General features: G+C 37.5%; 1 protein-coding gene across 2 annotated transcripts in view; it reads left to right on the forward strand.

Annotated features, from left to right (window-relative positions):
• The window catches only part of TMEM242 (transmembrane protein 242), a 42,037-nt gene that overhangs the window by 1,191 nt on the left and 27,591 nt on the right, over positions 1–13,255 (forward strand). For both annotated transcript variants that reach the window (XM_058534086.1, XM_058534087.1), the window contains exon 3: positions 8,389–8,526. In XM_058534086.1, the coding sequence (XP_058390069.1) occupies positions 8,389–8,526 (138 nt within the window). The remainder of the gene's footprint in view (positions 1–8,388; positions 8,527–13,255) is intronic.

The following is a 13,255-nucleotide window of genomic DNA, read 5'->3' on the forward strand; positions in this document are numbered from 1 at the left end:
ATTCTTTTGCATAGGGAAAGTAAAGAAAATGTTGATGGCCTTTCTTATTACTTTAAGAAGTAAACCTATACATAACTCATAGATTCAAGAAGTGTACAAATTAATCAACGGTCTTTATTTTCTTTTAAAAAGAAGTACTTATTACGTGCTTTCTTAAATTTTAGCAGAACAAGACTTTGAAAGCTCATCCGGTACCTTTCCTATTCACAACATGACTTTAAATCTAGGTAATTCACTCTCAGTTGTAAGAGGTCCCAATATTTTATGTACCACTAAGAAAGAAAAAATGATGCTAATTAAACTCTTGACACAACACTGATTGCAAGACACATTTTTAATCTCAGAGATGTTAAAACGTTGAAATAAAGTGCATCTTAGTATTGATGAAAAACATTGGTCAGCTCCTTGAATCCTGAGACCATACTTGCTTGTGCATTGCTGCAGCCCCACTCCATAGAAAAGTGCCTGGCACATAGTAGGTGCCCAGTAAATATGGGTTGAATGACTACAACCTACTTAGGGCAGGAAATCCTAACTCCATGAGCAAGATTGAGCAGTCACTCTGTTGTGTTCACGTGTACCTCATTTCCCCAGTTGATGGGAAATTTCCTTCCCATTTACTTGTATTTACTTGTTCTTATAGATTGTCCTGTCTTTGCCCTCCCCGCCTCATATGGTTTATTTATCCATTACTTCATTGCTTCCACAGATGTGAACTCAGGATCTTTTATACGTCAGGCACTGTACTAGGTAGGTACAAGAGATACAAAAATGAATAAAACATATCTGTCCCTCAGGAAGCTAGTGTCTGGTACAGGAGACAGATATTAAACAAATATTTACACAAATAACTATATAATTACAGTTTGATGCTTGCTTTGGGAGAACAGTGTTATGTGAAAAATAAACCAGTTGAATTCCTCTTTCCACTTATATTTATCTTTAATAATCTAATAATCACACTTAAGCCTTATGGACACCATAATGGAAAGAGACCCCATTTAAAGTGTGTTTGGATCCCCCCTGGATACTCAGGGCTGTTAGGGAGGTTCCCAAATCACTGCTCTGAACCTCGTGGTCATTCTCCTTCTATATTATAGAATATTTTCAGAGAAGAAATATACCTTGTGGCAGAAATCAGTAAAACCTGCCTGATAGTGGTGCTTTAACAGTGGAATTTTGGGGGCCGGCCCCATGGCATAGCAGTTAAGTGCGCGCGCTGCGCTGCTGGCGGCCCGGGTTCGGGTTCGGATCCCAGGCGCGCACGGACGCACGGCTTGTCAAGCCATGCTGTGGCGGCGTCCCATATAAAGTGGACATGCTGTGGCGGTGTCCCATATAAAGTGGAGGAAGATGGGCACGGATGTTAGCCCAGGGCCAGTCTTCCTCAGCAAAAAGAGGAGGATTGGCATGGATGTTAGCTCATGGCTGATCTTCCTCAAAAAAAAAAAAAAAGTGGAATTTTGGTTGATTTCCAAGCCTAAGTTACCATGTTAACCTTTGGGTCACAGATCTTTTTGAGAATCTGATGAAAGCTAGATATTCTCTCTCAGAAAAAAAAAACACATATACACGTTCACAACTTTGCAGATCTAAGATTTGATTATCACACACGCCCTTTATGGTTTAACACAGTGGTTTTCAAACCGTAGTCCACAGAACCCTGGGCATCCCTGAGACCCTTTGGGGGATCTGTAAAGTCAAAACTATTTTCATAATAATACTAAGACATTTGTGCTGATGGTTCAGAAGCAATAGGGGGTAAAACTGCTGGAGCCTTGGTGTGATTAAGGCAGCGGCACCAAACTGTACTAGCAGTCATTGTGTAAAGCCATCATTGCATAAGAATGTCCTTGTTGAAGGAGTAAAATTATTATTATTAATTGTATTAAATCTTGACCGTTGAGTATACTTCTTGAATATTCTATTTGAAGAACTGGGAAGACACATAAAGCACTTCTGCTGTATACCAAAACAAGATGTTTTTCTTGAGGAAAAGCAATTACGTGATCCAGTTGCACACTGAACTAGCTGCTTTTTTTCATGGAATATCATTTTTACTTGAAAGTACAACTGACAAACTATAGTTATTCAGAAGTGGGTATTTGGCAGACATTTTCTTCAAAATGAACAAAATGAGCCTGTCTCTGCAATCAAGCTATTGTCAGTATTTGTTGCCAATGATAAAATTTGAGCTTTCAAGTGAAAATTAGATTTTAGAAAACTTGTATCTGCCATTGTAAGCTTGACAGCTACTCAATACTTACAAGCTTTTCTGATGAGACTGGTATTGATATTAATGATGTGATTTTTAAATATTTAATAAATGGTGTCAGTGTTTGAAAGATCTGTATAACTTGGTAAATTAATACTTTCTGAATGATCATGATGCATGGATAAAAGCTCCAAAGTGCAAAAGAGACTAATGGATTTTAATGTAATAAAGTACAAAAAATACATTGATATGACTTCAGATTCCATATTGCAGCTAACCTTTAAGAAACTGTTTGCTGAATTTTGGTGTAGTATCAAAGAAGGAAGGCTATTAAAATACTCCTCCCTTTTGCAATCACATATGTGTGTAAGGCTGAATTTTATTCATATACTTCAACCAAAAAACATATTGCAACAGACTGAATACAGAAGCATATATGAAAATCCAGCCGTCTTATTACACCAGACATTTAAAAGATTAACAAAAATATAAAGCAGTGCCTCTTTGCACTAAATTTTTTGTTTTGTAAGATAGTTTCTTTTCATAAAAATAGATTTATATTAGTCTATAATGGGTTTATTACTTTTCAATGAATCAGTAAGTAAAATTCAAGAATTTCTTAGCTTTAATTTCTAATGCATTAAATACTGATAAATATAATCCACATAATCAGAAATCTTTGGGATCCAAGTATAAATGGATCCTGAGACCAGAAAATTTGAGAACCACTGTTCTGGATGGTTGAATATATTATGTAAAGTTCTGCCTCCCCTCTGGGAAGATATGTGAATTAGAGCATTACCACTGATCCAGACTCTGAGAGGGAAGGTGGTTTGTAGAGGAGCTCAGAGGCTCTGGAGCAGTTAATGAGATGACACGGAGCAAGCACCAGTTTAAGAATACTACTTACTCTAATATTAATAATGATAATAATAGCTAACTTTTGAGTGCTTACCATGTGCTAGCTGCTGCTGTAAGGGTTAGGTTAGGGTTCATGAACCCCCATCACAGCCCTATTAGGTACTATTTTTGTACTGTTGTCCCCATAAAACTGAGGCACAGATCAGTAAGCAACTTGTTCACCATGGCACTCTCTGTCTTTGATTACTTCTGGGGAATAAATAATACTGTTTTTAGCAATTTGTTATTTTAATAGATTTCTGTCCACTAGCCTGGGAATCTAAGTATTAATTATAATACAAATTCAGATTGCAACCCAAAAGGACTTTAAAATGATCATCGTTTAGTTGGGGACTGCCTACACTGCTGTTATTCAGGAGGATGATCATCATTCCTTTAATGTCTTACTTGAATTGTCTTAGCTTAATCTCATGCTAGAAAACTGGGAGTTGAAAGGCAGTAGTAAATGCTGAATGAACATTCATTTTTCTTTGTCCTTTGAATAAACAGAAGGAGGAAGATGCAAGTTAAGGTGGCTTTTAAAAATATATGTACATATGTAATACATATATAATTTCTGTCCTTCCCGGGGAAATAGGGAATTTTTAATTTAAGTTTCTAAAATAAAATTTAGGCCAAAGCAGTTAAATTGACCTTAGTTCAATAGTATTTGGTTAATGGTACTGCTTCTGGATGGAAATTCAGGCCAATTAGAAGTGAGTGCAGGGGGCTGGCCCCGTGGCTTAGTGCGCATGTTCCGCTACTGGCGGCCCAGGTTCAGATCCCGGGCACGCACCGACGCTCCACTTGTCCGGCCATGCTGAGGTGGCGTCCCCCATACAGCAACTAGAAGGATGTGCAACTATGACATACGACTATCTACTGGGGCTTTGGGGAGAAAAAGGGAAAAAAAAGGAGGACGATTGGCAATAGACGTTAGCTCAGGGCTGGTCTTCCTCAGCAAAAAGAGAAGGATTGGCATGGGTGTTAGCTCAGGGCTGATCTTCCTCACGAAAAAAAAGTGAGTGCATTTGTGTCAGATCTGTGGTATCTAGGGAGCCACTCTGAAATTATAGCAACATGAGAGAAGGAGTAAGATAAGGATATATTGTTTTTATCATAGAAAAGGCTAAAGAAAAATCTCTTGAAAATCTGGTTGGGTCAAGGTATATCTACAAAAAGTATAAGTCAGCAAATACTGTGTATCTACTAGGTCTAGGTATGGTGGTGGGCACAGGGACACAGATAAACAAGAGTGTTTCTGTCTGCTATCAATAACATTCACAATCACAAATCCATGCGTTAAAAAAATCTTTATTAAATGGGTTGAGTAATATAAAGAAAATTATTCTAAAAAAGAAAAAGTAAATCAAAATATATTTCCAGATGGAAGACAGGATGTTATAAATTTGTTACTTCTTATTGGATTAGCTATATCATTCTACGAAAATGCCAACGAATGAAGGTTGGAGAAATCTTGACAGAATGTTCTCAGGTTTTTCTGGAAGAATTAATAGGCAAAAACAGCAAAGACACTTTTAAAAAAAAAAATAGTGAGTATGATCTTTCTAGATATTAAGACTTTATGATTCTATAATTAAATCTGTGTGATTCTGGCATAAAAAGTAGATAATAAATTAGTAGTACAAAAATAGCTTAGAAACAACCCTCTCTGTGTAAGTTTCTCAAATAAGTTGGGAGGAGAGGGATTAATCGATAGAGTGGTGCCGGGGTAGTTTCTAAGCTATTTGGAAAGTAAACTCACTTTAGTCATCAGCTCCCATCAAAACCAAAATAATACCAGATGAACTAAAAAGTTAGGGGTAAAAAGAAGAGAATTTAAAAGCAAAAATACAGCTAAAAGAAAAGAGAAATGACTGTGACTCTTGGACGGGGAAAGTTTTAGTAAGTTTAAAAGCATCAGAATGCATCTTTGACCAAAAACAAACAAAAAACAAGACAAAAGGAATTAAAAATAAACCAAACTGGGGAAATTTGATAACACATATGATAGATATAAGGGCTAAAGAACATTAACATATGAAGAGAATATACAAATAAGAAAACTTTAAATGGGCAAATAATATGAATATACAGTTCAAAAGGTGTAAACATTTGGCTCATAATAAGTTGAGGAAATGTTCATTCTCACTAACAATAGAAATGTAAGTTATAAATACTTTATATAAAATTTCAAAAGTTTCTTTTTGGTTGGTTTTATTTTTGTGTTTACTTTCTTTTATTTTACTGAAACCATCTACTGCTGGCTAACTTGAAACTGTCCTCATGAAACAGCATTGTAACTTAGTACCGCCTTTTGAGAAAACACTTTGTAGTGTGTATCAGCTTATAAAATGTTCATGCTTCTCCAGTCAGTAATTCCACTTTGAGGAATTTTTCATGAGGAGTCAATTGGAAATGCAGATAACTGTTCAGGCACAAAGAAATTGCTAATATAAAAAATATTGAAACTAGTATATATTAATAACAAATGGCTAAGTAAATTATAAATCAGTTCAGTGTAACCATTAAAAATATTTGAATTCTTGATGTGAGAAGATGAATGTTGAAGATTAAAAATCTTTTAATGGTGTTAAACTGTTTTTAAAATGTCCACAACCAATGAAAAGGGGGAGAATGTGTCAAAATGTTTACCATGGTTGACTGTATAATAAATAGTGATTTTTTTTCATTCATCCTTATTCATTTTCTTACATATCTAATTTTCCACAGTGATTTATAATCAGAAAAAAAATGATTCAACCTTTGAGGAAGTTAAATTCTTTTTTGTTTTTGGGGCTGGCCCACTGGCATAGCGGTTAAGTTCGTGTGCTCCGTGTCAGTGGCCCGGGGTTCGCCAGTTCGGATCCTGGGCGTGGACCTACTCACTGCTTATCAAGCCATGCTGAGGCAGCATCCCACATAGAGCAGCTAGAAATGTACAACTATGACATGCAACTATCTACTGGGGCTTTGGGGAGAAAAAGGAAAAAAGGAGGAAGCTTGGCTCAGGAGGATTGAGGAAAATTGAGGAAGATGTTAGCTCAGGGCCAATCTTCCTCAAAAAAAAAAAAATCTTGTTTCTGAGCATTTTTGATTGCTGATGTTTAGTGTTTTAGTAGATAGACTCACAGGGAAAAATAATACATTCTTAATATTTCCTAAATTCTACAGGTTCTTTAAAAAAAAAAGATAAGTTACATTTCCTATTCAGGTCACTTTATGGAAATTAAATGAATGTCCCATAATTGGTTATCTGGTAAGTTTAAAATTTCAAGTAGGTCCTTAAGTATTGTCACTTCTTTCTCTGCTTCCAGTAGTGTATATATTTGAATTATCCCAAGTAATGATGGTTTTTATTCCAATTTACACCATGGATTCATTTCCATTTCAAAAGATACTTTAATTTACATTTTGTATTGTGTTGTATTTATAATCAGATATGGTAAAGGACTGAATGGCGAATTCCCCATAGTCTGCTGAAGTGCTCCGGCTTTTACAGGCTGTGACACCTTGAGCAAGTTACTTAATCTCTCTCTGCATGCGTTTCGTCATTAGTGAAATGGGGATAATAATAGTACCTGTCTCACAGAGTGAAGTTAAATGAATTAATACATGTAGAATGCTTAGAACAGTGCTTGTCATATAAGAATGGAGCAGTAGAGATGTATAAGTTGTTAACTATGATACAGTATTTGGAGATGTAGGGTCTCTGGGAGATTGTAGTCCTGCAATCTAACTTAAAGATTAATCTATTTAAAAATAACATTAGTGGTCACGTAACAGTGTAATAAGGAAATGTTTAGCTTTAGTCCTTCTGATCAGTATAACTTAATCATTATATTACCAGTAAATAGAAACATTTAGAGTATGAATCCCACTTGTGCAGTTTTATTCATAAAACAACAGATAAAGAAAAATAGCTCACCACATCCATAAAATATCACCATACTTAAAAAAAATTTATTTAAGTCCCTTCTTGCTCGTCAGACTTTTACTATTTTGTTGTCTTTCTTATTATGAGCTCCTTCTAATCTACCTTATGGATGCTAACCCTAGATATTGTCCTCTAATGAGCATCTGACCAGCGTTGTGGAGAAGTGTCTTTGATTCTCTACTTCAGAGTTAAATTTTTGTGTGTGTGAGGAAGATTAGCCCTGAGCTAACATCTGTTGCCAATCCTCCTCTTTTTGCTGAGGAAGATCAGCCCTGGGCTAACATCTGTGCCCATCTCCCTCTACTTTATATGGGACGCCACCACAGCATGGCTTGACAAGCAGTGTGTTGGTCTGTGCCTGGGATCTAAACCTGCGAACCCCAGGCCGCTGAAAGCAGAGCACGTGAACTTACCCGCTACGCCACCGGGCCAGCCCCAGAGTTAAGTTTTTAACAAAAATACACTACCAACTTACTACCAGCTTACATTTTAAATTACCAAATCATAGACTTGGAAGAAACTTTAGAAGTCTAGTACACCATTCCTCCCAGTATCTATCTTTTTACAGCCACCCCTCCCGCCCCCCCCACCCTGCCACCCCCACCTCAGTGCTTCAGTGATGGGGTGGTTATTCCTTTTCGAAGCGTGCATTGCATTCTTATTCTTCTCTGGTCAAGTTCATATGCTGATAGTCTGAAAGCTGGTCAATTATTATAATTGTAGATTTTTACCTTAATATTGTACGTTGAAACTCAGGTCACTGTTTATTTTCTGGTTTCTCATTAATAGCTACCATAAGCTGAATTTCTACTATGTGCCAGGCATTTTGCATATATATGTAAAAGTCCTCAGAATGAATTATATCACACATCTTCTCTCAAATTTAGATTTAGCTCGCCTTTTCCAGGAGCCTGTCCTTAAAGCTACCCGTCCCTGCAACAGTAGAATAAACGTCCTCCTTCTCTGGGCCCATAATGCCCTGTATGAATAGTTCTGTTGTTGCACTTTTCATTTAGATCATAATTAACTTTTATGTATCTGTCTGCCTCCAGACTGAAATCTTGTGTCAGAAAGAAGTTGCTGTATTTACCTTTGTCTTTCCAGTACCTAGCAGAGCTCCTGGCCCAGTGCCTTGCATACTTCAGTATCTGTCAGTCATAGAAGGTGTGACTTAAGTTATGCAGTTATGAAGTAGCAAAGCTGGTATTTGAACTTGGGTTGGTCTGCATCCCAGTATTATGGTGCTTACACAGAGTCCTTAATTTTAATCACTCCCCAGATATTTATTCTTTCTGAACTGATGATTTTTACCTGAACCTTTCTGTCTTCGTTGCAGGGGAGTATGGCCACGGCTGCCTTACCGGAGAGCGGGTCTTCCCTTGCCTTGCGAGCCCTGGGTTGGGGCTCTCTTTACGCATGGTGTGGGGTTGGTGTGATCAGCTTCGCAGTCTGGAAAGCCTTAGGAGTTCACAGTGTAAGTAACTGCAATCCTGTAATTGGTATCTGGACTGTTCATTCTACTTTCCGCAGTCAAAATCTTCTTGACTTTCAAATTTGCATATAGTTTGTTCACTGTCTTGGGAAGTGATGACAGAGAATGTGACTAAATTCTTACTAATAACTAGGTAACTTCTTTTTTTTTCTTTATTGTGAAATTTTTGTTGTACATTATTGTTTGTCAGTCAGCTAGGTAACTTCTTTTTTATTTATTTATTTTTTTGTGAGGGAGATCAGCCCTGAGCTAACATCCATGCTAATCCTCCTCTTTTTGCTGAGGAAGACCAGCTCTGTGCTAACATCTATTGCCAATCCTCCTCCTTTTTTCCCCCAAAGCCCCAGTAGATAGTTGTGTGTCATAGTTGCACATCCTTCTAGTTGCTGTATGTGGGACGCCGCCTCAGCATGGCCGGAGAAGTGGTGCGTCGGTGCGTGCCCGGAATCTGAACCCGGGCCGCCAGTAGCGGAGTACACGCACTTAACCGCTAAGCCACGGGGCCGGCCCCCTAGGTAACTTCTTATTACTAGTAAATCATAAATAATTTAAAGATTTGAAAGTAGTAAAACTTCGAATATAATTAAGTAATGACATTCATAGCAAATGTTTGTTCTATATAAATTGGTGTTAGCTACTTGTTTAGTAAAATTATTTGATTTGGAACAACTTTCTGTGCCATTTGACATCCATATATATAAACATCTTTGTAAAATAATTAAAGCATTTTAAAATTATTATTTAAATTATTAATGTGTTTTCATATTACTGGAAAAAATCCTAAAAGCCTATATATGTGTGTGTGTGTACATAATTTGTACCCCAAGCTAAAAAGCTATACATTGGGAATGATTGGCTTCTTTTTTAAACTACTGGTAGGAAGTTCTGTGGACCAGGCTTTTCATGACAAGTCACAATTGATGGTGGTTTAGAATAAGTGGCAGCAGGGAGTTGCTGAAAAGAGGTTCTGGATATATTTTGAAAGTAGAGCCAACAAGGATTTGTCATAGATTGGATGCCAGAGGTGAGAGAAGATGTCAAGGATTTCCAAGGCTTTTGGCCTGAGCAGCTGGAAGATGGATAGAGACCAGCATGAGAGGAGCAGGTGTTAGAGGGTAAGTCGGGAGCTCAGTCTGGGACTTGTGAGTTTGCGATATCTGTTAGATAGTCGCGTGGAGAAGCAAGTAAGCAGTTAGATGTACAAGTTTGGAATTCAGGGGAGAGGTCCAAGGTGAAGATATGAATTTGAAACTCATCAGTATATAAATAGTTTTTAAAGCCAGGAGACCAGATGAGCTCACCAAGACAGTGAACATAGAGAGAAAAGAGGTCTGAGGAAGGCACTCTTGGGCACTTCTAGGGTTTAGAGGTTGGGGAATGAGGAGAAAGTAGCAACGGTGATTTCCCTACCAAGGAGGGGGGGACAACCAGGAGAATGGTGACTTGGAGGCCAGGTGAAGAAAACATTTCAAGGAGGTGTATGCTGGGGATAAGTTACATAAGATGAGAACTGAGAGTTCACTGAGTTAGCATGTGGTGGTCGTTGGTGGGGAAAGCCTGAGTGGAGTGAGTCCAAAAGAGAATGGAGGAGAGAGATTGGAGGCAGTACATATAGGCAAGGCTTGAGTTTTGCTGTAAAAGGAAAGAAAGAAACGGGGTCATAGCTAGAAGAGGGATTGGGGTTAAGAGAGTTTCTGCTTTTTTTTTAAGTTGGGAGAATACACAGCATGTGTATATGCTGATGGGAGTGATTCAGTAGAGAGGGGGAAATTGCAAGGTGGGGGAGTAATAGGTATTATTATTATTATTGTTATAGGCATTATTGAGTTTTTCACGTTTGGTTTAATCATAGCTAAACATAGGCATTTTTGTACTTTTCACTCAAAATATACTGATAGACAAATAGATGTTGCTTTTCTCCTAGTCTAATTAACCTTTATTTTAAAAGTAACTGTGGGGCCGGCCCGGTGGCGTAGTGGTTAGGTTCGCGCCCTCCGCTTCGGCGGCCCAGGGTTTGCCGGTTTGGATCCTGAGCGCAGACCTACTCATCGCTCATCAAGCCATGCTGAGGTGGTGTCCCACATAGAGCAACTAGAAGGATGCACAGCTGTGACGTACAACTATCTACTGGGGCTTTGGGGAGAAAAAAGGAGGAAGATTGGCAACAGATGTTAGCTCAAGGCTAATCTTCCTCAAAAAAAAAAAAAAGTAACTTTGCTGGCTAGTCATTGTTTATAATGATAAAGTGAGGATTACTTAGAAAAGTTAGAAAACCCATGACTGAGGATTTTTGATGATTTTTGTTGTTACCTCAATTTTGCTTTTGACCACTATAAAATCTCTTCCATTTCAGGCATTGTACCAATTTACACATAGCAGATTACTTAATCTCCACAATAACTATGAAGCAGATATTAATATCCCCCATTTTATAAATGAGGAAACTGGAACTCAGAGAGGTTAAGTCACTTGCCCAAGATCACACAGCTTGTAATTGGCAGGGTCAAGATTTGAACCCAAGTCTGATAGTCTTCAGAACCTAGAATTTTTCCAATGTTACCTCTCTTAACTAAGATGGGAAATAAAGGAGTAGGTGGAAGGGGCCAGAGTGAGGGCAAGGAAGAAGTGAATCTGGTTTTGATTGTGATGTGAGCCACACAGTTCTTGATAACTTGACAGGTTTTACTCGGTGTCTTCAATGTGGGCCTCATCTCCCAACGTCACAATTGACATCAGTCTGATATAGGACTGGCCATTGTTTTTGCATTAAAGAGAAGGCCTCCTTTTAGCCTTCATTTTCAGTAGAAAAATGCTTAGGATATAATGGTAAATGAAAGCAGGATTCATATCTATCTATAATATGAGAGCAGTTATTTGAAAACAAGTGGCAAAAACTGGGAGGAAATGTGTCTGGTAGAAATATGTGAATGAATTATGGATGTGTGAGTGAATTTTTTATTTTACTTTTCTATATGTTTCTTAAATACGTATTGCTTTAATAGTAATATTACTTTTTAAAAAATAGTGCTAGATTTTATTTTTATTAATTTATGCTGAAAATAAAGCACAGCTGCCTAGGAGTTCACAAAACTTCCTTGATTACATATGAAGTCCGCTTGGGGGCGCCTGAAATACTTAATAATAAAGTTATTAACCTTTTAGTTTCTATAAAAATGATGGTCTTTAGCACTTTACATTGACTGCATGGAATTGATAACTGATGTTTCCAGAATTTAGTAATGTAGGCCATAAACTGCGTAGTAAAGTTTTAAGGTATTTGAAAATATGAATACTCTTTGATTTAGAAGAGTCATAATGAATCAATCCAAATTTTCATAGACCAACAGAATTAGGTTATTTAAACTATATGTTCAAGAACTTGGGCTTTATGGGCTAGATTGTGCTATTTTAGTTTCTAGAATGTGAACTTCTTTGTTTTATGGCACTGCTTATTGGCCCTAGAGGATTGTTACCTAAATAAAATATTTGGGGGAGAAAAATTCTTTTTTGATTGGCACTATTAAACTATGGATACTTGGAATTCTTTTATATTTCATCTTCATGTCTTTAAAAAGAGAGAATGCAAATACACTCTCTCCCTACCTGTAGGTCATTAGGCATATCAGTTTGATCTCCACGTCTGAGAAGTTTCACAGAAAAATGAACCACTGATACTTTCTCAAGGGCACATCTTTTAAAAGCAATAGTGTTCATTAATTTGTTTATTCAAAAGACATTTGTGGGCCTACCCTGAGCCAGGCACTGTGCTAAGACCCAGTAGTCTGTTATTACTAATAATAGTCCCCAGTAGACTGTTATTATGGAAGGCTTAGGTTTTAAGACTTTTTAGGGAAATTCTGATTATATGACCCTGCTCTGAGGCTTGTGGAGAGCAGTATGGTATATTTCAGCTCTGCATTTAAAGAATTCCTGCATTTAGAGAGTTTTGATGATAACTGTGAGGTTGCCCTGTCCAGGGATGAACTGTTATCACTATTTACTGCCTTATTAGGAACTATTATCATTCTATGACTAAGAAAAACAGTCTTAGTCAGAAAATATGGAACAGAATTTGGTCCAGGTCTATGCACTCAATCAATAATTGAGATGTTCATTCTAGATAAATGCAGGTAAATCAAAATCAATTCCAGTGTCAAATAATTGTTGGTAAATACCTTCAATTTTATTAAATCTCCACTATAACCCCAGTTAAAAAAAAAAAGGGTGCCATCTAATGGCTGACCTAGAGCAGCTTACATTCCCTGTTTCAATTCACAGCTCCATCTGCTGGCCTAACAGGGAACATGCTGAAAATGCTTGAAGCAAAGGCCTTCAGTTTCTTAGAAATATTTTGGATTTACTCTTTGTTTATTCATAATTATTATGCATTTCATTTCACATAGAACATGTATAATACATCAGATATAAATATAAATTTGTATTTTACACAGTAGTATGTCATTTAATCAGAGGTTCCAAAAAAGGCGAGTTCATGGAAGCTGTCTTAGCAGCAGACCGAAGCAGATAAGCGCGCCCAGGATTTAGATAGGACCCTCCCCACCTTCCAGTAGGAATCAGGACAGGTTCAGCCTGGCATCGCCTCGCCAGCTCCACTCTGCTGCCCAGCCTGTGGGCCGGCAAGCAAGACCTGGCTGCTCAGTAAGAGTTCATCAATTACTTTGAATTATGGTATTTTATCACCTGGTTATGA

The sequence above is a fragment of the Diceros bicornis genome, chromosome 39 (assembly GCF_020826845.1).
Source record: "Diceros bicornis minor isolate mBicDic1 chromosome 39, mDicBic1.mat.cur, whole genome shotgun sequence".
NCBI classification, from domain to species: domain Eukaryota; kingdom Metazoa; phylum Chordata; class Mammalia; order Perissodactyla; family Rhinocerotidae; genus Diceros; species Diceros bicornis.